Source organism: Pygoscelis adeliae, unplaced genomic scaffold (genome assembly GCF_000699105.1).
Source record: "Pygoscelis adeliae isolate BGI_AS28 unplaced genomic scaffold, ASM69910v1 Scaffold126, whole genome shotgun sequence".
Lineage (NCBI taxonomy): Eukaryota > Metazoa > Chordata > Aves > Sphenisciformes > Spheniscidae > Pygoscelis > Pygoscelis adeliae.
In genome coordinates this window covers 824,403-845,433 of record NW_008824896.1, presented here as the reverse complement: position 1 = coordinate 845,433, position 21,031 = coordinate 824,403, and the positions used below count along the sequence as shown (strand labels likewise).

At 42.9% G+C, this 21,031-nt stretch overlaps 1 protein-coding gene across 1 annotated transcript; it reads right to left on the bottom strand.

The window, feature by feature from the left end:
* Positions 1–8,540: 8,540 nt before the first annotated feature.
* Positions 8,541–20,662, bottom strand: TSEN15 (TSEN15 tRNA splicing endonuclease subunit). Its single transcript, XM_009324638.1, has 3 exons — positions 20,587–20,662; positions 19,211–19,346; positions 8,541–8,965 (listed from the first exon to the last, which is right to left on the bottom strand). Exons 1-3 carry the CDS (start codon positions 20,657–20,659, stop codon positions 8,761–8,763), a joined length of 414 nt encoding a protein of 137 aa, XP_009322913.1. The 5' UTR covers positions 20,660–20,662; the 3' UTR covers positions 8,541–8,760.
* Positions 20,663–21,031: the final 369 nt, after the last annotated feature.

Sequence of the window (21,031 nt, the reverse complement as noted above, 5' to 3'; positions counted from 1 at the left end):
AGCAGCCTGCATGTGGGAACTCTTTTCTCTTGCTCCCGCCATGGTGAGAAAGGTCTGTGTGTGTAGTCCTCCAAGTAACTGTCCCCTCCTCTGGCAGCAGGAGGGGCCAGCTGAGCATTGGCTGACCTGACGTTCCTCACTATGGCATTATCTGACACCTGTGCTTCGATTTCCATGAGAATTGGGTTTGATCAGATCGTGAAGAAGCCTTTCAGCATGTGCAGCCTCCTATCTAAGGACCCGTTTTGCACGCTCTGATCCCCATAGCAGCTCCTTCACACGTCTCTTCCAGGAGGCATCCACCATTACCCAGCCTGGCTAATGGAACCCGGATGCCCAACATTGCATAAGGTATCCTAGAGATAGGGCAGGTGCCTTATGCAGTGCTGGTACCCACTGGATTACACATCTCTGCTGGAAATATTTTGCCTGAGAGGTCCTAGAAATTGCATCTGTCTTTTCATGGCCATGTTATTTGGTGGCATTTCACTGAGAGTGGCTAATATGTTCAGAGCCTGGTTTCCGTCAGTCCTAACCAGTAAGCCAAAGTTTACAGCACAAAATTTGTACGTAGATGTGCAACTCTGCAGGCTGGACAGCAGTATTTCCCCCTGACTCTCAGTGTCATTTGCTCTTTCTCACACTATATTCTCTTCCTCTTTTGTATCTTTGCTGCCTTGGCACTTAATTAACTTTGTGCTTGTGTTTAATCTAACACCATCAATTAAAATAGTGAACAATAATAGACCCAAGACCAGCCCTTGAACAAATCCATGAGTAACCTCCTTCCAACCCTGATACTTCCCTTGATATGTACAACTCACTATTTCTTTCCTAAACAGTTTCTCATCTATTATACTATCTCATCTCCAAACCCATTTTGCCAGTAATTACGATCGCTCTCTGTTTTGATAATTTTGCTTTAGCAATAGCTTGGTCAGAGTATCAGCTGAGCCCGTCCCTTCTTAGGACGGTGATGATTATAAACGCCTAACTAGTAGTAAGCTGGTTCTCAGGAAAATAAACAATATGTTTTAAACGACGGAGTTCAAGTGATTTAATACTTTCCTTCTACTTTCAATTTTGCTTTTTCAGTAAATTAAATCTTCCTGGGAGAGTAACTGCTTTCTCTTTTGCTCTACTATTTTCTGCAGAATATGTACCATATTTTTAAGCATAGCAAGTATTCCTAGTCTCTCTTGACCATTTCTTTCATATGTTACTATATTATTTATGTTATCTTATGTTCTTTTATGTTAAATATAATCTTTTATGGCTAGTTTCAAGCTGGATTTTCCCTCTGGATATTTATTCTAAGCTTTCAAAAGATGCATGTACGAATCTAGAAGCATTCCCATAGACTGCAAGATTCTGTGCAGGAGGTGGGCAGCTGGGATTACCATCATGCTGGGGTCAATTTCCTAACACAGCAGATATAAAATTATATCTTATAAGGGAGCATTAAATAGGCAAGAGTGAGGACTGGGGCAGGTTTTGAGAAACCGGCCGTGCTGGCTGTTTACTTAGAGGATACCACAGTATCTAATATATGCAGACAGCAGAGGTGAAGCATGCTGGCTGGCTAAAAGACTCTTTTGTGGTGTTTTGCTGTAACGCTTGGCAAGGCTGCCCTTGCTTCACACCCTGCCTCCCTCCCTGAGGCACCGGGGTGGAAAAATCAGCTGCGGAGGATCCAGACAGTAGGGAGGGATTTAAACACCCCGAAGTCTTGTTGTGTTTTCTAATAGATGGAGAAGCGGGCAACAATCAGTGTCCTGAAATCTCTACCATTCAGCCTAATTAAGTCATGTAATGCTATTAACAAGCATGGAGGCTTAGCTGAGCCTCTGGAGAATGCCAAAATCACGTTCTCTTTCAGTCCATTATTTAAGAGTCCGTCACGATGGAAAATCACGCTCACTGAGTGGTGGTATCATAAAATGGTCATATCAGACCAGTTTGCAGAAGGGATGCTCACCTGTCACGAAGAAGAGGACACCAGAGCAAACATCTCCTGAGCTGACTGTCCTTCTAAGGCTGGGCTGTGCTGGGCTGGCTGGGAGCACGTTAGCAAGGGAGGATGGGGAGAGCAGGGGGGGGCCTCGGGTCCACAGAAGGATTTGGTACCCCCTGCCTGCGGAAACCAGTGGCACGGGCAGACAAACACCTTCGGATGCATTTAGTTTCCATGATTTTCAATGCATCCCTCCGTGAGAATACAAAATTACTACAGCAAAGTCACTTGCAGACTTCTAAATTAATGAGAATAACCGAGTTATTGTGGCCTGTATAGCTCAGAGCACAGAATTTCACCTTGCAAGACAGCATCGCACTGGGGAAGGGACATAAACCCCATCCCCTGCCAAGGACGTTGTGTGCGTGTCCCAGCTTCCAGGCAGGAGGGCGAGGGCAACCCCAACCTCCACAGCCCTTTGGCCAGTTGCTTCGGGAGATCCAGGATTGAACCTGCCAGCATGCGTGAGCCCAAGTCTGGTTTTCAGGCTGAACCACCATTTCTTTAGCCTCAACCCAGGCTAGCATTTTTATAGTATTACTTCAGCATTCAAGAAGGGAGGATTGCCACCGCAGGGGTTGCTGCTTACAGGGTTTTTTTCCTCCTTTTGTTTTTGAGAACCAGGCAGCAGAGTGCGACCTGAGTTTTGCAAAGCTCTGGCTTTCCCAGAAGACGACGACTCCTGCTCAGCAGTCTGTAGGCGCCCTCTGGTGCAAATGCAGCCGGCTGGCTTCAGCCAGCTCTGCCCTGCAGATTTATCCAGCAAACATCCACGATGGGTGTTAATGTGGGTGTTTCGGATGGTGGAAAGGGGGGCAAGAGCCACCCTGCACCATGAAGGCAGCACTCACCAAGAGAGAGCCTCCTCCGCAGGTTGGACATCGGCACAGCGCTTGTGAGACCTTGCTTCAGATTGTACCAAGATTTTTGGTGGTAAATGGGATTGGTCTGGTGGAATTGAGATGCCCAGTTGGTACCTGGATTAGGACAGAGAAAGGCATAGATGGCTCTTTGGAGACCATCTAGGCACCCCAGCAGAAGACAGGGTGGTAGCAGGAAGGTTGGAAAGAAAAGGGAGCTTCCAGATAGCATGAAAAGATAAATTTGAGGGTAATTAAGGGATAGGGTGCTACATATAAAATACGGACCAGGAGGGCAGCAAACGATAGTAAAAAAAATTGCTGGCAAGATGACTAGAGCAGTGACAAAGGGGGGGAAAAAAAAAAGCCATGAAAAAGATGAGAAGAGCCATTCAGGTTTGGCAAACTGAGCTTGATGGCCAGACAAGAAACATGGGGAGAAGCTTGTAGCTAGGTGGGGATGCAAAGAATGATTAATGAGAAGATAAACCATTAGGGCAATAAATTATGTCAGTTAGGTGCTGAAGACACAACACACAGCACGTAGCTAATCAGGAGTTGGGGCGCTCATTAATTCACCCCAGGAAATTGGCTATCAGTCAGGTTTGCTGAAGGTAGTGGCTGAGTCCGGGGTTCCTCAGGCTCACGGTGCCACCAAAGTGGGAGCATCTGAGAAATGAGGGAAAGAAAATGGAAAAGCAATCGAATCCCTGGGATACTCTGAAATATGAGGTGCAGCTGCAGCTGTTTTTGAAGAGTTAGGAAACCCTCGTTGCTCATAATTATCTTCATTTCTGCATAGGGGTTACTTGCCAGCATGGCAGTTTGCTGTTGGTTGATATAGTCCGAGATTCTTTGCAATCCTGGCAGGTGCTGCTTCGCTTGCTGGGTATCTGCTGTAGCTTGGGGCGCTGCGGCAGGATCCACACCAAGGATGCACCAAATTCCTCCCAGTCCTGCAAAATAGGGATGTGCCAAGGTGTGATGCAGCAATACGAAAGGCAGTAAGAAAACTGTTGAAAAAGCAAAACAGGAGGGAGATGAAGAAAAGCACACATCTCTTGACAGAAGGGATTGAAAGGGCTGAAGAGTTCAATGCTATTGCTTTAGCCCGGCGAAGTTCATGGGACAATTAAAATTAAAGTAGAATAGGAATAAGGAAAGTAGAGGTGAAAGGCTATTTGGTTTGAGAAAGTTCAGTTAGTAGGGCCTGAATTTATCTCGGTTTATTTGCTTTGGCTAATGACTTAAGGAAGTTTTAAACTATTGGGTTATAATGGAGGACTGAAACATCCCTGGAGGACTAGAGGAGATTAACAGTAAGCCCATTTATATAAAGCAGGATTTACAGGCTAGTTGATGGAGTTTAGGTTCCTGAAAATTACTGGGACAACCTATTAAACATGTAATTCCTACGGACCTGCAATACTAGTAGGATGATTAATAAATTCATACGGACTGTTTATTAGAAAAAAATTGTTTTAAATTAAACAAAAAAGCTTTGTTGGGTTGCTGACCCAGAAAAGAGAAAGATTAAGACTGTTTGGCTTTAGTAATATTATTGATATTTCAATGTTGTGTCCAAGCAAAAGATCCTGTGGAAAACCTTGCCCAGCTTGAGAAGGGGTTAAAAGAGGAGACCATGTCTTTCTTTTAGTGATTTCTGAAAAACAGAACTGTTTCGTGGGGATGCCGAGGGCCATTTTGTGGGGGACAGGATCCTGCTTAGGGCATGGTTTGGAAGCAACACACCTTCATCTGGTCACTGCTCGCTGGGCAGCGCTGTGAGGAACCGCATCGCTGCCACGCAGGCATGCCCTGGCAAGCAGGGACAGATCATGAGCCGACGCTCTGGCATCCTTTGCTCGCTCGGCTGCTCCACGCTGAGATTACACACAGCACACACACAGCCACAAAGGCGTAGGTGACTCCAACAGGAGGAGCCCACTGCCCAAACATACGCACGTGCTTCTGCTTATTCAGCGTGGAGAAGGGGAAAGTTGCAGTAGTTGCTCACTTTTAGCAGCTGTCTGCTGCAGCACGCGTTTCTTGGCCACTTCTTGCTACCACAGCTCCTCTTTACGCATCTGACAAGGCTTCCTGCTTCTTGACCAGTGTTTTTTTCTGAAAAACATTTTTTCTTCTTGACCGGTGTTTTTTCTGAAAAAACACTTTTTCAGAAAATGTTCTGCATGCGTTGCAAACAGTCAGGCTGGATACAGAACAGTTCAGGTGACAATGCCAGTAATGCCTCAAGGAAACACAGTTTGCATAAACCAAAGCGGATGCTCACTTATGTAACTGGGCATCGAGTCTCACTGTCAAATCCATGCCAAAACATCACTTTGCTTTTCTATCATTCTTTACTCGGTGGGGAAGCTTCAATGCAAATATCTCTCCGAAGAGAGAAAAGACTTGAAACAATAATCTACCGGAAAAATGATACTGTTAAGATTTTAAAATATACCTTCTGTTGGTCAACAGTGATCAGTAAAACAAATCAAGCCGTGCTTGGCAAATAAAACTTGAAAAAACCCAAACTTCAAAAGATGGCAAGATGTAGCCTGTAAAGTCTTCTGGACTGAAAAAAGAGATGAATTTGCAAAGGTGATCAGGCCAGATGTCAAGGCTCATGCTTCTACAGATGTCTCACAAACACTTAAAGCAGAGGAATGTTTGAATACTTTAGGCACAGCACCAAGACACTATGGATTTAGGAATGTTAATGCGCTACTGCTCTGAACTGATACACTTCTAAGGGAAGACTCTTCCCATCTTTATTCAGTGTCTGGAACACCAGAGGCTCTGGGCTGTGTGCTGTTGAATTGACACAGAGAAATACTTCAGTGGAATGTAAAGAACAGCACAGCTGGCTCTGAACTCATTTAACATCCCCTTATTTACATTGTAATACATATGGCACAAACAGTGCAGTGATATTATTTATTCTTCTCTTTTTTTCCCTTAGAAATAAAGAACCACCAGAATCTAAGGAGGCTGGAAAAAGGCCTATATAATCATTTCTCAGTAGGACACATGGCAGAAATCAAAGCCTCCGGACACAGTTTCTCCAACACAGCTTCTCAAGACTGGGCAAGCAGTTTTCAGTGTATAGAAAAGGAGGCTCAAGTTATGCCCCTCTTTCTGTGCCTAGAAATAATAAAATTAAGGAGAAAAGCCAAGCATCAGTCATGCAGCAAACTGCAAAATGGCAGTACATCCCAGAAATTGAAGCAAATGCAAAAGAATTTGCTTTCGGGGTTAAGCGTCGCTTAAACATAAATTCTGCAACATGTAGCATTTGTTACAGCCACCTTCACACAAAACCAGCTCTTTTCCAGCACATGCTCACACTGGGGCTGAAGTATTTAACAGCTTATAACAAGGACAATTTACCTGGTGCTATGTAGCCTAGCAAAGTGTAAGATTTACTTTATGGAATAAGCAGTAAATGAAATATTGACGTTAAGGTCAAACACAGCATGTCAGGAGTCAGCACACAGGTACCCTCTTAAGGCAGTATGGCATCAGACCAAAATAAAATTATGTTTTTCCTCCATGAAGGGAGCAAGACTGAGAAAGAGAGAATTTTTCTTTGCCTTTCTCCATGACTGAAGCCCACAGACCCATGGTCTCCCCTTGCTGTACAGGGAAAAAAAGCAACCATTTTGTTTCCAACTGCATCAAAACATACACAGCCTTGTGTCTGGCTTGTCCAATTATTCTAACAGATCTGGGTACACATCCATACAGTTATAACCCATCCAAGCTCAGCCTACGTAGGATCAGGTTAATAGCTGAAAACAAAAAGTGCCAGAAGCAAACCTTTCTGAGCTGGTATTAGCTGCCAAAGCTCTCACCTCAGTGAACCACAGCTCACACGTGAGGAGCTAGTTGTAAGAAACAGTACTGTCATAGCATACAGCAGTGAGAAATACTACTAACAAAAAGATGAAAAAAATAGCACTAGTGCAAGGGACAGTATCAGAAAGTTGCTCACGTGCTCTGAGTAGCTTCCTGGATTAGTGAGGCTGGGATGGGCTCAGCAAAGCACCTGAGCATGCACAGCAGCCTGTTCCCCATAGATTAAGTTCCCCAAGTCACCCCTGGGCGATGGTGCTAGTGGCGAAGCTGATAGAAGATGTTTCCCCCTTTGTCTGGAGGTGCCATGCAGAGCTCTGGGTGACAGTGCACCCTTCTCCTCCAAGTTTGTTGTCAAAGCTGGGCGGCATGACTGTGTGCTGCAAGCCCAGGAACACCCCGAGAGGAATGAAGTCAGACCAAGCAGAAAAGCAGTTGCCTCCCACGCCCAGACTAGGTGCCTGTGAAACACTTGCAGGATTAGCACCCAAACGCAACGCCTACCGTCACCTAGGGTGCGAAGGCCTTCCCGCCCTGGGCTCTCCCTGCTAGACCGTTCTGCCTCCTAGCACATTTGGCTAAACTAGGTTCAAACTCCGCAACCATAAAAACATCTACTCTAGTCATAGGGATACTGAAGCTTAAATGGCCTTTCATTTCCAGCCTGTTTTTTTGGATTCTCTCCCATTCTTATACCCATGCAAAAAAGAGCTCTTGTGCTTCCAGTTTTGAATGTGTGGTCCTTGGCCACACAAATGTCATATGGACATTTGTGTACTCACGAAGCTGCTTCTGGGATGCTATTTGATCGCCAAGAAACTGTTTAACCTGAAGAAGATTTCTATGTGAAAGACATGGAAAATTCCCATAGAAGAAACTGAAAGTCAGGTTTTTTTCCTCTTAACTTACTCCTAGCTGAAGCACCTCTTGGGCAGCCAGTTTAACAAGCAGAAGCTATGTCCAAAAAAAACCCCAAACCCCTAGAAATTACAATTCTCTGATTGCTACAAGAAGCAGGTAACAGCTGGTGTTCACTCGTAGCATAGAAGGTGACATACTTTGGTGACAGATAAAAACATGCCCCGTTCTCGTGCTCCTCTTCAGAGAGCTTTAAGCACTAACATCATGGTGAAGCACTAAAAGCAAGTTGAAGCTATTTCACAGACAGGAAACCCAAGGACAGGGCAGGGCACCATTTAGACAACTTCATTGCACTGGGATGCGAATACAAGGTACCTTTGGTTCTTAGACAGTCGTCCAACACTGTATGTGGAACAAGCGCCTGGTGGCGTTCCTGGATCATGATCTTTAGCATGGTGCGCATTCAGCTACGTGGGTAACACTACCCTGGGTCAACACTTTCAGCTGTGGTCGATCCAGTCATAACCTACCTCCATATGAAGGGCTGGCCGCTGCTCGTAGGTTCTTCAGGCAGATCCAGAGGCCCCTCTTTACTAATTTACACTTTGTTCTAGTAGCCTCTGGTATTGCTATAGTCAGTTTTCCCTCTGCAGAGAAAAAATTAAAATAAAGTGTTCCGGGGGGGGGGGAATCTCTTCTCCAAAAAGCAGAGGAAAGAAGTTAGCATTCAGAAATGTAACCTGGGAGGTAGCATGAGCGCTTCTGACAGTGTTAAGACAAAAACACTCTGTAAACTACAAAGTGCTTAACTTAGTATCAGTACTCCTGCCAGAAACCCTTAAGATTTACCTTTAATCGGTATTTACAATATGGGTAAGAATGTGTTTATTCTATTATGTACCTGAACAGGTATAAAGGAGAGACTAGCTTTGGAAACATCTCACAAGAATATTTATTAGTCGGGAGCAATCTGTCTCAAAAGCGTGACCCATTTCATACTTTAAATGGCATTTGATTACAGTGCAGCTGCACAAGGCTCCATTCTCCCTGAACAGATGCTTGATATGCAGACGGCAGACTAGCACACTACTTATTTACATACATAAGTTCCTGGATTTGTTTAGGTTTGAGGACAGTAGTTCAAGAAAAGCCTGTTTGTCTTAATCATTTGAAAAGCTTCTTTCTTTTCTTTCTCCACTGTTTATTGTCCACATCTTCAGTATCGTCAGGAGGATCTGGTATTACAAAGCCATCAGTCATTTTGTAGTAGACTACTGTGGAATCTGACTCAACTATAGCCAAGGTAACTGACAGCGGGGTGTCAGGATCATCTTGTGGGAGAGACGCTTTCTTTATGATTTCTCTTATCCTAGAAGAGGAAACAAATCGGTTAGAAAGCAGTCCACAACCACCTAACAATGGCACAAAGGTAGAAGAGCACCACTGCTATTTTTATTCAGCCTGGTTTTATTCTGCAAATTTATCTTCACTAAAGAAAGTATAATATCTGTTTTAATAAAAATCCAAAGTCATATAATCAAGCAACAAAATCAAATAAAGAATCTTATAAAAATATACTCAGTGACATACATCTCTGCTGGAAATGGCTCAATGCATACTTCTAAGCTTTGCTTAGGTGTAGTACTGTGCACGTGCTTCAACCGTCCTTCAACTACCACAATCATAGCATGGCAATCTCTAATGGCCTTGTTTTCATTAGATTAAAAAAAAAAAATCTATCTAATTGAATAACACATGGCGTTCAATTAGAGAATAAAATAATTAAGACTTGTTCCATTCGTAGAGGTAAGTCTTCCAGTCTCTGTGCTACAGTTCTCTGCCAGACTGTGGAAGACCCAGGAACCGAAGCCAGGTTTCTCTACCTCGCTGTCTAGACTAGAAGCCACAAGACTAACGTTCTTCAAGATAGTCAGCATAAATAATGTCTTCCTTAAAAATTCAAGACAAAGTTATGTAATTTTTCCTGTTCAGCTTATTTTAATAACAACATGCCAGTTGCTTTTCAATTCAGAGCTGAGGACAACACTGATTCCTGGAGTCCTCCTATTACTGTTCTGACTGGGGAGCAAGTACTGAAGGAGTACAGTGCCCAGGGGCAGAACAGTAACACTCCCCATAGCTCCCTGTGGAAATGCTTGCTTTCTCCTTCACCTAAAGCTTGGGTGCCATAGGGCTCATCTGGGGTTGCCAGGACAGGTTACGCTCTGGGGAGAGGTCAGCTATGCAGTGGGAAAAATCATCCCTCACTTCATGTGCCCCTGAGATATCATTCACCAGAAAACATGCTTTTCTGAAGCTGGGAACTGTAGTTGAAAATAAGACTCTTTCTAAATGCATCAGCTTTCAAACTTTAATCATCATCTTCCTTCCAGACCTCTTTACTCCCTTAATAAAAGCCAAATGGAAAGCGGCAGAGAATAAGCAGCAGCCTGGAAAGCCTATGCCATTAAGCCTGTGACCCTCTTAAGTATCCATCTGCGTTCTGAACTGTTCGTAATTCAACTTGGCTAAATTCAGTAGTGCCTTTTCTTTTGCTTTCACTACTGGCCCACATATAATGCAAGACAAGGCAATACAATATAGTTAGTTAGTCACTTCATGCAACAGAGATACCAAGGCTGTGAAAAGCCATATTCTGGTCCTTCTACCATCAGCACATTTCATAACAAGAGAACAAGTAAGCAAAGAGATACAGTATTGGCCACTGGCAGAAGAGAGACACCTGCAAAAGACTCATACTTCAAGCAATGTGACATTAACTTCTCTGCTCCCTGCCACTGCTTTGTCTGCACGTGTTTACTGGGCAGGTGCCACAGACTCAGGGCCTTGCTGTGGGAACACTAACTGCGCCATGGGTATTAAGGAGAGCATAAACGCAAGCCTGCCTTCCAAAGCTGTAGGCAATTCATGGATGGAGGTGCTCTGCAACAAGAAATGCATTCCACTATGAGCAATGCCTCAAATACAGCAATGCCTTCCAGTGAAAGCACTACCTAGTGAGAGGGGTCATGTGCCTGCTGGAGTTGCACTAGCAAGTACCAAGTGAATCACAGGTGTACAAGCAGGCACCAGGACCGCAGTAAGCAAGGACAAATGAACTGAATGTCTAAAGCACAGCAGTGAAGCGCTGTACGTCTGTGCTGATGCTGCACACCTTTTGCTCTTGTCACTTCCAGCCCCTCTTTAGGGGTATCTCCAGCACCACAATGTCTTGCTGTAGCTCTGGCGGGTGACGAGGGCCTGGGAAAGGATTCCAGATGTCCTTCCAGACACGCTACACTTGCACAGAGCAAGAATCCACTTGTCACACCTCAGTAGCTTGTGTCTGGAGGAAGCTCTGAATAAGTAGTCAATGATGAGGCCAGGCTACTGGCAGAGACCCAGTGAGGAAAGAACTACCCATGGCTTTTATGAAGCAGTGGATATTAATCTTGCTCTGTCTCCTGGGAATGTGAAATAGAAATAACAATAAAAAGCCAAATAAAATAGCACAGCTACCCAGAAGAGAGATTTTGGGACCCAAAGAAACCAAACTTGTGTTGAGTGTGGACAGTCCCGTATCTGGAAGCAGACTCAGGCAGTCGCCTGTATTCACCTGTCAGTCAGGGCAGAAGCTCCTTCATATTTTCTTTAGTAACTGTCACCGTTTCTCTTCCTAGTCTATTAGGGGGGTGGATGTAACGGTGACACCTTAGATCTAGATTTCCCATCAATCACGATTTTTCTTATACTGTCAAGCAGACACCTGAACCTTTATTTCCCCCCTTTTAGCACTTAGACTTAGAAGATGCACCATGATCCCAAAAGCGGCCAGGTCCTGACAACAGATTCATGACATTTCTTTGCATCTCTGACTTACTTTTCAGGGGGCTGAGTTTCAGGCTTTAGGTAAAGAGCAAAGATGTGCCATTGCCTCAGGATGATCTGCTAACACTGCTGTCCACGGAGTCCAACGCTTTCCACTGCACATGGGGAATCAGCCTCTATCGTCATAAAGAATTACAATTGCAAATGCAAGATTCTCCTCTTCCCCCTTTTCTCAACACAGGCAGCCCCGAAACAAGAGCTCTCATTCATGCATACCACAACTAGCCATAATGCAATGCAGGTCATCTGCGGATTAATGAGAGGGTATCTTTTAAAAGAATAAGCTTTGGAATTCAGGAAGTCTGTGTCAGATGCCTGCGTTTCCTCTCCTCCCCTGAAGGCATCACTGTTAGCCTCTGCATCCAGCATGTTCAGAAAGTTTCTCTGCAACAGCAGACATTTCAAAGAAGGAGTCAGTGAACATCTGGGTTTGTGCTGATTTCACTGCACTTGCTACCTGCCATGAACAGAAAGATGAAATATTGCAGGAAAGGTATAGGTTTTTTAATCCTTTTGATGTATCTAACACTGTCTATGAAAAAAAAAAAGCAAGAGGTGTTCTTGGCCTTCTGAAATTCAAAGGAGTGCATGTTTGACTGCCTAAACAAGCAAGGTTAGAAGCCTTTATTTCAAGAGATACAGCCCTCTAGGCTGCCCATCTCACAGCACGTCTTCACAGCACATCACACAACAGCTGCATTCAATGACTAAAATGAAGTCCTAAACAAGAAGCCTGTATGTAACACCACCCCCCAACAGAGCTAGCTGACTTAATTTACTAAGTTAATGGTTACAGATAAGCTCCTTAATGACCAGTACATCTGCTACACCATACAAGTGACATCAGTTATAAACGATTGCTTCTGCTTAAGTAAAAATGGATTTAATGTTTCTGCAAGTGTCAAATATTAGAAGCCTCTGGAACAGGGGAATTCAATACATCCAGTACTTTGGCATACTCCACCAACAGTCTTGGTAACCTCCACTCACCAGCATCCTGACCAGCCTCTTCCTCATGAGTCACAGCTGTGTTAGGACACATTCTGCAAACATTGTTCCCATTGATACCAAGGGGTCCACTATGACTCTGGTTTTGGTTCCCCAGCCTTTACAGGCCATGCTCCAACAGCGTGAACCCCACAGAGGCTGTGGTGTCAAGCATTTGGCATGAACTGGCTCTACCTGGTTCCTCCTTTTCAACAGGCATTCAGGTATGCCCACTCCACCGGCTAGACAAAGTTTTAAGCAGAATGTAGAGACTTAACATGAGAAAAGGTGCAGCTGAGAAAGTTAATACTGTTCTGCAGTGTCTGAATAAAAGCTTAGCATGTTTTCAATACAGTCTCAAGTAAAGCCTATGTTGGAAGAATGCACCATTTCACTTTGTCATCTCCTGAAGGACACTGTACAACACAATACTCAGTCATCTTAGTATATGTTCATCCACAGGCTCTGCCTTGTTCATCGCCTTAGACTTGCTCATCCACAGGCTCAGCCTGACTAGGAAGATCAGGGACAGTCAACCCTATATATGCCACCCTCTCGGGATTTATGCCAATGACTACCTGGTGAAAACTAAAATGCATCTAGAGTCCCAAGAAAGTGCACAGAGCAATCAGGTGTGCGTGCTGCTACATGCACAGTGAGAAGTCTATGAGTTAAAATATCCTGCAACCACTCCTTTCCATTCTCTCTCCCTCCCCATGAAGAAAAGCCATTGAATGTTAAAACAGGCAACACAAAAGCTTTAGGTTTCCCACACAAAAAGGTATGTCTCAAACAAAGGCACTGTAAAAGGAAAATAACATACATAAGCTAGGGGAATACAGACACCACAAGAAACAGCGGAAAGTTTTATTTAAGTCCCATAAATAGAATAAGAATAAATATTTTTTTTTTAAATAAGAATTCTCATCTGTGGCAGATCATACAGTCCAAAATTTTCAAAATAGCTTGAAAACCCATCTCTAAAAACTGATGGTGTCTGCATGGTTGCTGCAAGCTAGGATCTCCTCCCACCAAGCCAAATGCAAGTAGGATGAAGCCCTTAGTTTCCATCTAGGAAGCAAACTCCTATTCACCTCACATTGCAGGAGATGAAAAGGATTTAATCTCAAATACTGAAGGAGACACTGTTATCCAAAGTAAAGAGCTGGCATTTCTAAAGCCCTCTGCATCAGAAAAAGGGCTTTAGAAAAGGCTTTCTAGATACCTACAAACTACATTCGGTAGGGATTGCTTTTTTCTACTAAAGAATTAGTCGTAAGAGCAGGTTTAACTTACTTAACATCATGCAAGGACCACTGCACCTAAGGTAACAGCACTATGAATGTCATCCTGCATCTGCCTTTACTGCTGCATTCAAACTAAATGGCAACAGTGAACTTACCTGGTCTTCTATTACTGTTGCAATTAATAGCTTAAAAACAAAACAAAACCCAACAACAAAACAAAAGAAGTCCATACAAATCCAACCAAAGAAAAGAGGGGAAATTTCCATCTTTCCCCCATCTTAATTTTTTTATTAACAAAAGACTTTCATACTAGGTGGGCCTTCAACACACATCAGAAATCTGTACCATCTTTCCTAATGATCTGCTTCTAACAAAATAATATTGCCCTTTTTGCTCCAGAGAAAGAAACAGGTATATGACTGGTGAACTTCAGGCAACTGTAGCTTGAGGTTTTAATTGACTGTCCAAAAAACCAAAAAAGAACAGTCATAAAGGAAAGATAACATGGGCAGGAAGTTTTGTGACAAACAAAAGAGTATTTCAGTGATACATCCCATGCAAGTACCTCTGAGAAGCAGTGGCAACACTGAAAGCTCAGAGTAGTTTTATGGAGGTTGCATAGTGCTCCATTGAGCTGAAATGGAACTACTGCCTTCCATACCATAAAAGCCAAAGGCTTTCAATCTGCCCTTTATACTTGGATGAATAATTCATTGCAGGCTTGGCCAGCCCAGCTCCCTTCCCTCCATGCAAGGCAGGGCTGGAGAGTCAACACAAGTTGGTCTCTGTACCGCTACAGAGATCATTACGCTGTGCATTGGAGCGCGCCATTGTACCAGACTTGTTCAGACAGGCCCGTGACAAGAGAACCAAGGCAGAGGAAACATAAATACCTTGTTTTTATAGCACATATACCTTGAATTTAGCCAGGACTACAAAAACAGCGCAGCATGGCTCACCATCAGGAACACTGCTCCAGACATTGCTGCCTGCCCTGCAGCTAGATTAACTTAGTGCCTTGAAATATATGGGAAAAAGCACATGGTGGTGGTGGGAGGTGTAAATGGACACCACTATTTCTTGGGATTTGTTTCCAAACTACAGGAACATGGGATGCTGGAAGAAACTCATGTTTTTGTAATGGAAAAAAAGAATAAAACTAAGGAAAACCCACATGCCTCACTGGTCAGGAAAAGGAATTGAAACCCCAAGGAATATAAAGCCCTTTTTTCCATGGAAGTCGAAAAAGGAAACAAGACAAATCATGCAAAAGGGAGGAATCAGAATTCAGCAAAGTTCTGCAAGATACACAAACTATAGGACGTTCAATCATAGTACTGCATAACCAACTCAGTTGTATGAGCCACATCAATCACTTTTAAACTATTAATAGTTTGCATTTAGAAGCCATTACGTACACTTTCAATGTGCCATTTACTGTATGAATAAATGTAAATAATGCTTATAGCAGAAGAGCTACTGATAAAACTGTGAAGAGGATGCAAGATAAGGAACATGCCACACTTCCAGTGCATTTAAAATAACAGTGCTTCTTACAAGCAAAACCACTTCAGATTAGAGGAAAATCTATTTCACTAACTACAGATTTAGAAGACGATAAATCGCTTCCAGTCCTCAGCTTTGCTTCTGAAGATGCTTCTCCACTTTAAAATGAAACATTTATGCACTCTTTTTCAAAATTAAGTTACCATTTTAACAAAATAACCCTTTCCCTCTTAGCCTAAAACAAACTTTGCAGCCTCCATAACCTCATGCAACTGACTTCATTCTTAATTTCTAACACTTGCATACAAAAAACAAACAGGGCAGTGACGTATCACTTAATCTGACTGTTTATTAGTAACATTTTGCTTAGACAATGTTATTTGCCTAGGGCAGACAGCACATAGTTCCATTAGATCCAGCATCTAACTCCCTGACCCTTGGAAGGATCAAGGCTTTCAAGGCTATCTAGAAAATCCAGCTGTCAACACTGTGAGCTCTCCTACACTTGCTGAGCTTGGTTTATACAAGACATTTCTGCCAGCTTTGAAGCAGGACTACCTGTACTTAACTGCTTCATCCCCTTTGGGGGGCCACAATTCTGGAATGTACTGGCAGTTAGGTACTCGGTGTGCACCAAGATGTCACCTGCAGTAGTGAACAGCAAACACGTCCCAGCCAATGGACCTACGAATTCCTCCTGCAAGTATGAATCACTGCTAAATTCAAAGGCGTACAAACACAAGGTTCTCCAAACCTCAGCCAGCTAAGTGTGGTTGAGGGAGTGGTCCAAGACAGACAGAAGTTGCCTCTTATTCTGCAGGTCTTTACTCACAGAAGATTCAACTATCTTCACTCTAAGAGCATGCACGCCCAGCATGAAGCCACTTCTCACATTGTCTGAGACCACCGTTTGCATTGGTGGTCACTTTGCTCCAGACCCCATTATTTTGCATTTCAGCAAGTTCCTGTGCAGCCTTACAACAGCAGGGCAGGATGATCAGCTTCCATCAAGCTGTTTGTAGAAGTGGACAGTGAGCTTAGTAAGCAGAACATCTTTTGCCTTAAGCAGTTAACTGTCATGCATAAACTGGACATGATGAAATCTTATAATAGGCTAAAAAACATTGAGCAGATTATTTTTTTTGTGGGGCACATATTTATCATTTGCTTAGGTGTCTTGCTGATAATTTCCACAGCAACTTTACTATGGCCTTTTAAGGACACACTCCTCTGTCAGCCAAGCAAGAATCTTCAAGAGACACCTGAGAAGGCAGAGCTTGGCTGAAGTGGCTCTGAGAGGAAAAACCACCCCTGCAGCCCCTACCCAGGCCTCACTGGTTAAGCAAAGAAATGCTGCCCATAAATGCTGCCATTTGCTAGTTGCTTTTGCAGTTGCACATTTCCAGGCCCAGCAATGAGGACAGAACATTTTCACCTTCCCAACCCCCTCCAATGGCTTACTTTCAACATTAAGTGAACTGTATTCACTTGTACTAATACCTCTTCCTCTACCTTTAGCAGGTAACACAAAAACCCAAAGCACTGCTTTGAACAAAACGGCAAAGTAGCTAAGTACAAAAGCTTTCCCATCTACTTATAGCTTGGTAAGTCAAGTGAGAAAATATCATTTAAGATACCATATACCTAACAAGCCGCCTGCTATCAACAATCACAACAACAAAACATTCATCATTGTCAGAACAAAGAGGCAGTAGTACTGTAATACTGTTTCCAACTCCTTCTGTAGGATGCCTTTTTAATGGCATCCCTCAACTCTATGTAACTTTGAGCTACACTTATTGTCTATACCCCCTGTTTTTTGCCTACTGTTCCAGCAAAGGAGCCGAGGAATTGATACTGTCCTTTCTCTATGAAGACAGACCAGGCCCCTCTGATCAGTGGTGACCTGCTAATGAGATGTCAAGCATGCATAGGCACATTCAATAACACAAATACAAGCATATACGATCTTCCTGCCTGACAACATCTATGACTATCGAGCACATACAGGCTTTAATGGACTCACCCAGCATTACAGCCTGGTATTCAGCTCATTTTAGTGACAACACGCTCTATGTAGTTGCTCTGTAGCAAAACCTAGTCACAAACTGTACTTTTAGTCAATGTGATGCATTCACTCTTTGCTTCTCTACACACATCCTTCCAGTAATGGATTCCATCCGCACTGGTGCCAGAAGCAGAGCAAACAGTATCACCACAGTACAAACAAGTTCAGAGGCTCCAAATGAAAAGCCCCAATGAAACAGTAAAAGATAGGACATGTATGCAGTGCAATATCTCACCATCATTAAAAGCCAATTAGAACATACTTGCTGGCATTGATCCAATGCCAGGAATCAAAGTTTCCAACCTAGGTGGAAACCTACTACATTAAACAAGCACAACAACTCACAAATTACGCACATAAGCATAATTCCTCAGAGATCCCATGTCCTAATTTGCTGCCTTCTTTTCCCACCTAAAATCTATTTCAAACTGTGAATAGCAATGTGTCCCCTTCACACACACAGTGATCTGCTTCTTGCAGAGAGGCTGAATGACACTCAGCATTTCATTCTGCAAGACTTCTCAATAGCTTTCTGCTGTTGTGGAGATCACACTGTATTTCTCTATAAGACCAAGCGCACAAGAGTGACTGATGAATATTTGCAAATAGAAGATTTTTTTCAGCACACAGATATCACTCAAATCCATCGATATCTAGTAAGTCATTTTCTTCCCCTTCACAAATGAATTGTCTCTGAAAATATTCTCTTAGGAAAACACATAGCAGAATTAAGATGGAAGTCTGTTTGCAAGAGACCGATCTGTTACTTCTAAAACCTAAAAAAAAGCAAAACCCATAGCATGTCTAAAACATCATTCCTAGAGCACACACACACATCTGCTAAATGCAATTCATTAGCTACCTACTACTGTGTCAGGCTGCTGCCAACAGAGCAAGAGGAAATAGCAAACACTAGCAAGATCTGTAAAACCAGCTCTGAGCACACACTCCTAGCAAGAGTAGGAACAGAAGAAATTGAACAATGTACTACCATATGATGCAGCTGAAATAGTTCAGGTCTTCAGAGACATCATAGGAAAGAGTTGCAAACATCAGCAAGACAAGGCAGCCATTATCAGAGAGTAAATCATACTGTGTGTTTGAGGCTGCTCTAAGGGCCAGTTAAAATACACTGTAAAATTACTGAAGCAGAATTTCTCTAGGGTGCAAATATCTGTAATATCACAAAGGCATAGCTGCATTGTCCTCCGCTTGAGAATTACTTCTTGCACATGTAAGGAAAGTAAGTCAAAAAAATCACAGCTCAAGGGACAGTTACACATGGGAGTCCGGATAAGTAAGAGGAGTTTCCGATTGAAAGTAGCCAAATTATACTTTCAAAACAAAAAAGCAAACCAAACACACCAGGCTTATCCATAGATTCGACAATTTAAAAAAGTTTATTCTTAGACAGGTCCGAGAGGATTTCTTTCCTGTTAGGTACTTTAAAGCCCAGTGACACAAAAAGTATTGCTAGATTTCCCAGACTACAAAATGCAGCACAAGAATGTTCAATACATAAGCTGTGAAGGTCTTGTATTCTAACCTCGTCTCTCAAACACATACTTTGATATCCGTTGGTATTTCCTACAGCATATGCAACTTCTAAACAACATGAAGTGTTTATCAGCAGAAGGAGTCAGTTGCTGTGGGAAGCTGACATCAAAGGCATACCACTTTCACGGAGGGAGAAGCAGAGACTGATGCAGCTTAGGAAATTAAAGAAATCTCAACTTTGCGTGTATGTTTGCAGCACCCAAAATAACTCTGCTCACAGGCTGAGATATTGCTTTCCTCTGATACTCTTTTGTTTCCCACCCCTTCCCCTCTTGACCAAGTCATCAGCAGCCTGTTAAATATATCTACTCTTCATTTGGTCTTACTGGTAACGTGAGCCAAACACTGACCACATCCTCACCTCTCATGACTTAATGATATGTGCACTGGTACCGGCACCATCACTTGGAGACTGTCCTGCTCTCTTTCACGTGCGTGTAAACATACGAGTTGCAGTTCTGCTACTCCGACATGCTTCACTTCATGCCAGTTTCTCCCTAGAAAGGTTTACCATTGATGAGAAGGAACAGAACAGAAGACACACATTTTAATCATTCAAATATCAAATCTGGTATTTAAGTTAACATCTTAGGTTCTGTTTTCCCTCCCTCTCCTCACAGGAGATTTCTCATGAGACAACTACCCCATTCAACTGCCAAGTTCCCCTTCTGAGGAACAATCCTGTTGAAGAAACCCACGGGAGCAGTACTGCTCCAGAGCTACACTGATTGATGGTGAATAGGGATCTGTCTGACAAAGCTTTGTTTCAAAAAGGCAAAAAGACGACAAAAAACATCTTTGTCATCCGCAGCATAAAACTGTAATCCAAATTTGAACTTTATCAGTACCCTAAACTGTGAAGGAGCAGGTGCTAAAAGCATGATTATTGATGATACACAGTTCTCTCCTTCTGCTTGAAGGGATAAGGCTAAAAGTTTTCGTTGCAGAACTACAGGAGCCTTCTCTTAAAGCCTATTAAGGCATTTTCTTCAGAAGTGTAACAATAACAGACACAGTGCTTTCTGGCCTGTAAAATTCCTCCTTTCCCTGACCTTGAGAACCACCAGCCTCCAAGACGAACTGAAGTATTTTTATTAGGCTGGCTGCCTGCCTACACACGTTGCCTTTTCAATAAAGCCAACTTGGGAGACTCGCAGGCAAAACTTTATACATCACATAATTCTGCTCCACTCTTACAAGACACCAGAAGACTACACAGCATTTGTCATAATTATTGCCACCAGACTTCCAAATTATCTTCTTTCCTATAGGATTCCTTGCTCTTTCCAGAAAACAGCATCCTAATCAGGCCAGCACACATCAGCCATTTGCCAAATGGTAACCTCAGTGAAATATTATGATTTAGTAACTTTGACACTAATCTACAAATGAGGACTCTATTACCAGCACAACCACTGAACTTGTAACTTCACCTTTCTATGTCCCTTCTCCTCCCCCTACTCCTCTTTTGCTTTTTTCCATGCCAAATATCTTTGCCCTGGAACACCTGTAACTGCTGGACAAAATAGGTCCTAATCTTCGTAAAGGCTCCAGTAGGCACAGGATAGAAATCTTCAGTGCCAAAATACCATCTGTTTCTTAGGTAACCATCACTGCCTTAAGTTTCAAAAAGAATGCCAGGGACTTTTGTGGCTGGTCCTGCTAGTACACAAACTTTAAGCACCTAAAGGCAAATACATTTGTTGAGATGTCTATCCAGTCACTTCATTGAATTACCTTCTAAGAGGTCCAGGTATACCACAAACGCAGCATAGATTTGAGCACTATCAGATATATCAAGAGACATCATTTCTGTGAACTGAAACACAAAAAGTAGTGTTGGTCAAGGAAAGCATAAGTTATATTAAAAATACACAGACCAAACCCAGAACCTGTACAGCTATCTAAGCCACTGAAGTCTGAAACCAGTTTTAAGGACTAACAGGGAATTAAAAACCAGTTGTTTTCTGACAGTATCTTAAGAGCTCTTTTTTCCACATTACCCCTATTTCAGCGCTTAAGAAAGCATGCCAAATAAACAAATAAATGAGGAATCACAACTATTTCTGGAACAGATCTAGCTTTGTGGAGAAGGGCTATGAATTTTACCTATTTTTGCTTCAGTACATCAACATAAGATGACGGCCAAATTAAATACCTCCACGTTTTCAGTATACTAAAA

Excerpts from the sequence above, each read along its gene's own strand:
- TSEN15 (XM_009324638.1), bottom strand. The coding sequence starts at position 20,659 with ATGATGTCTCTTGATATATCTGATAGTGCTCAAATCTATGCTGCGTTT. Across the intron at positions 19,347-20,586 it reads ATACCTGGACCTCTTAGAAG|GGAGAAACTGGCATGAAGTG; the intron begins GTAATTCAATGA and ends AAACCTTTCTAG. Across the intron at positions 8,966-19,210 it reads ATATCATTAAGTCATGAGAG|GATAAGAGAAATCATAAAGA; the intron begins GTGAGGATGTGG and ends TTCCTCTTCTAG.